This window comes from Triticum aestivum, chromosome 1A (assembly GCF_018294505.1).
Source record: "Triticum aestivum cultivar Chinese Spring chromosome 1A, IWGSC CS RefSeq v2.1, whole genome shotgun sequence".
Lineage (NCBI taxonomy): Eukaryota > Viridiplantae > Streptophyta > Magnoliopsida > Poales > Poaceae > Triticum > Triticum aestivum.
This window is the reverse complement of record NC_057794.1, coordinates 534,478,603-534,482,205: the sequence shown is the minus strand read 5'-3', so window position 1 is coordinate 534,482,205 and position 3,603 is coordinate 534,478,603. Positions and strand designations below refer to the sequence as shown.

General features: G+C 42.8%; 1 protein-coding gene across 1 annotated transcript; it reads left to right on the top strand.

Annotated features, from left to right (window-relative positions):
• The first annotated feature begins 13 nt into the window (after positions 1-13).
• Positions 14-3,090, top strand: LOC123063710 (uncharacterized protein At4g14342). Its single transcript, XM_044487611.1, has 4 exons — positions 14-335; positions 837-922; positions 1,040-1,163; positions 2,777-3,090. Exons 1-4 carry the CDS (start codon positions 330-332, stop codon positions 2,822-2,824), a joined length of 264 nt encoding a protein of 87 aa, XP_044343546.1. The 5' UTR covers positions 14-329; the 3' UTR covers positions 2,825-3,090.
• The last annotated feature ends 513 nt before the right edge of the window (positions 3,091-3,603 follow it).

The window sequence follows — 3,603 nt, the reverse complement described above, 5'->3', positions numbered from 1 at the left end:
CGTCTCTATGACCGGTCCCACCAGCAGACCAGCTCCCTTCTCCTTCTCCACTTCTCCAGTGCGCCCCGACCAGACGAGCAGAGCCCAGCTAGGGTTTCGAGATTTCCGTCGCCGGAAACGACCGCCACCTCGTCTCCGCGAGCACCCGCCGGCGCCATCCCTCGCCCTTTTCGTCTTGCGCCCCAGCGACCCTCCCAGACCCCCGCCGCCTCCCCGCCCCCTCCTCCTCGAGTACCACCGCCGTCGATCTCTACTCGCGCCGCCCGCAGATCTGATTCCGGGGTCCCCGGCTCTCCCATCCAGGGCCAGGGCCATACTCGTCAGCCACCATGCAGGTCAGCAGTCCCTGATCAATCTCTCTGTGTTGCTTATTCTCTCCAAAATATTCAACGGTGTTGCTTAATTAATTCCCTCCGAACATTTTTTGGGTCGATTTATTCTTGTCGGCTGACTGAAATGATTGATAAACTTAAAACCTGTGCTATATGCTCTTAATATCCAAAGCACTTGCTGATACATTTACCTTTTCGTGCTGTGTGAATGGTTAGCTTCGAGTAGTCACGGTGCCAGTCTTAGAGCTCACATGTTGTTGTATGTTTTGAATTTCAATCTCATGAATCATGATGTTCATTTTTTCAATTTTCTTATTTTGAGTAACTCTGTTTAATATCACCAGATCACCGAGTGGTCACTTGTCTTCCTTTAGCTTGCTTCAGCTTAAAGTCTTCAACTATGCCATAGTCTTCTAATATGCTGTCGTTTTACGGTTTTAGTAACATACTTTTACATTTTAACTGCATCGCTTGTAAGTTCTAATGCAAACCACCATTTTGAAGGCTAGCGACAGGTTCAACATCAATTCTCAACTCGAGCATCTCCAAGCCAAATATGTCGGAACAGGGCATGCTGACCTGACCAGATTGTAAGTATCTCATCTTTTGTATTACAAATGTTGCATTAGCTAGCTAAATGGTAAGAATTGTTCTTGATTGCCATGGTCTGGTAGGATATTAACCATTAACATGTCTTTGTATTGCAGTGAATGGGCTGTAAATATCCAAAGAGACAGCTATGCATCTTACATTGGACACTACCCGATGTTGGCATATTTTTCCATTGCTGAGAATGAATCTATTGGAAGGGAGCGTTACGAATTTATGCAGGTATGTGTGAAAGAGATGTTTCTTAACTCGTGTAGTGAGTTTTAGCTGCAAATCGTGTAGGACTGAACGGTTGTATAACCGTTGATGTAAATTAAAATTAGTATCAGGAGTGAATTATGTTACTTGATTGCATTAAGCTTTCACTGGTGGGATGCCAGTCTTGCTTTGGGCACTTAAGCAGTTTCACTGTTTTTTATGGAGCTTCTCTTTGCATCATAATTGGCCTTCTTCTTTTATCATGACCATGTACCTTGTAAACGCTGTTATAGTGTATCACATTGCAAGCTCATTAAATACCATCTTGTTGCCGCAAATTGTAGCTGGGCAGTGTTTGTCTATTGAGCCACAATACATAGCGGTCAGAATCTAGCTTGAAGTTATTTTGATTCCATGCTGCCAAACAATATTTTAGCGATGTGTGACAGTTTGAGGTACTTCATGTTAATAAATAGATGTGAGATACATCCCCTTGCGTGAACACAGGTTCCATAACTTCTTCAAGTGATATGAGAGACACTTCATGTCTATAAATAAGTGTCGTTTCAGAATGCTGAGAGTCTAAAATTATAAGTTTGATCCTAATACACACAGAATTATTGACATATTTCTCATCAAAGGGGGAAAAATGTAGCTTGAAGAGGTTTCATATATTAACTAAATGGTCCAAATTTAAATGTTGGATGGTATGTCCTTTTTATTAAAATGGCGAAAGCAAAACAGACTGGTCTGCAGCTTAAATTGTTTGTTTCCTGCTTTCAAACTTATGCAGACATTAATTCAAGTCTAGCTGGCTGCATTTTGTTAAACACACATTTTACGATCTACTGTTAAATAGTCTTCAGTTTAAAACCATGTGTACATTCTGCCGTAAAAGAGGCAAGGTGCTCACACATGAAATTCTCTTTTGAAGGATATCCTATTTGACTTCTATGCCATACTTGGGCAAAGCCATCGAGACTATATCCATCACCAGGAAGAAGAGAAGCGAAGCCATAATTTCTTTAGGATAAGCCTGAGATATCTAGTACAGTAACAGTGGTTGAATTGCTGCATAGCCCCCCCTAAATGAATTGCTGAGAGCCAAGCTAGTTATCTAATGCCAGGATTTATCTTTCCCATTTTACTGTGGTATTAATCATTCTACTAGTACTCTAGTACCCCAGTGCCACAGTGTCTATCTATAATGGAGTCTTTGCTCTCTGATAAAAATTGCAAGTAAAATTTCTCAGGGCGCAAACATGCACATGGATGGAGAAAAATGCCGCTATATTTATCGTCCTGCAGGCTTGTGGCAAAATGTTTAAATCAATCTTTCTACTCAAACTAAAGAAAAAGTTCAACCTGTCGTACCCAGTTTTTCTATTTGAACACCTATGCTATGGTCGTGGCACTGTTGATCTGTTCATGTGTTTCATCACAAGTTCATTCTATTGCCATCTGCTTTAGCAAGTTTGAAGTTCTTAATGTATTTACAAGTATATGAGGTAGTCGCCCGCCGTACGTAGCATACCACAGTTTCTCCATTTGCATGTTTGTCCACTTATTTACAAGCTGTTGTATCAACAATGTATTTTACTATAAATTATTAAAACCTTTTGTTTCTGGTCTTGCAGAAAATGCTGCTTCCCTGTGGCCTCCCTCCTGAAAGAGACGAAGACTGAGGAGCTGGTGCTATAGTGCTACCTCCAGAGCAACTTGTGTCCAGATGCTGTGCGTTACCAAAGTCTCGAGGCCTGTCTGGACTAGCGACATGAGCACTCTCTGTGATTGTGTTTGAACATCGCGAACATGTTTGTCTAGTTTAATTTCTGGACGGCCTTGCCCATCTTGCCTCATAAAGGGGTAATGTACCGTGATGTCGTATCTGCATCTTACTATATATGAGAACGGTATAATCAAATTGCAGCAGCGCACGTTGAGACAGGAATGTTTTTTTCTTTTGAAACTAGCTGTTTTCGTAATCTTGCTAGCCGGGATTCGTTGTCTCCACCTGCTTCGCTCCATTGGCGCCTGAGGAGGAGATTGAGGCAGCCCTTGCATTTCTTTTTCGATGAACATCACATCTGTACTCCACTACCTGATATACCTTGGATGTCAGTTTCGCATCAGTGTCTGAAGCAAGCAAAATTTGCTATACTGTTGGTTCTCAAAGTAAGACAAAAGGTTTGCTATACTGTCATACGTACACGAACACTGCAAAGTCTGAATGCAATTTCCTTTGCCTTCTGTACTCTGATCGTGCCAAGTATCACTCCAGTCCTCAGCCCTCATTTTTTTTTACTGGTGTCATTTCGATTTCTTGGGCCGGGTCGCGCGGCAGCGGATGGGTAGGCCGGGCCGCGATAAGCAGGCGGCGATGCACGCACTCTCGCGGAGGGACTACTAAGCCCGTTTGTGCAGCTCGTGCCCTTCACCTCCGGAAAGAAGAAGGGAACTTCCT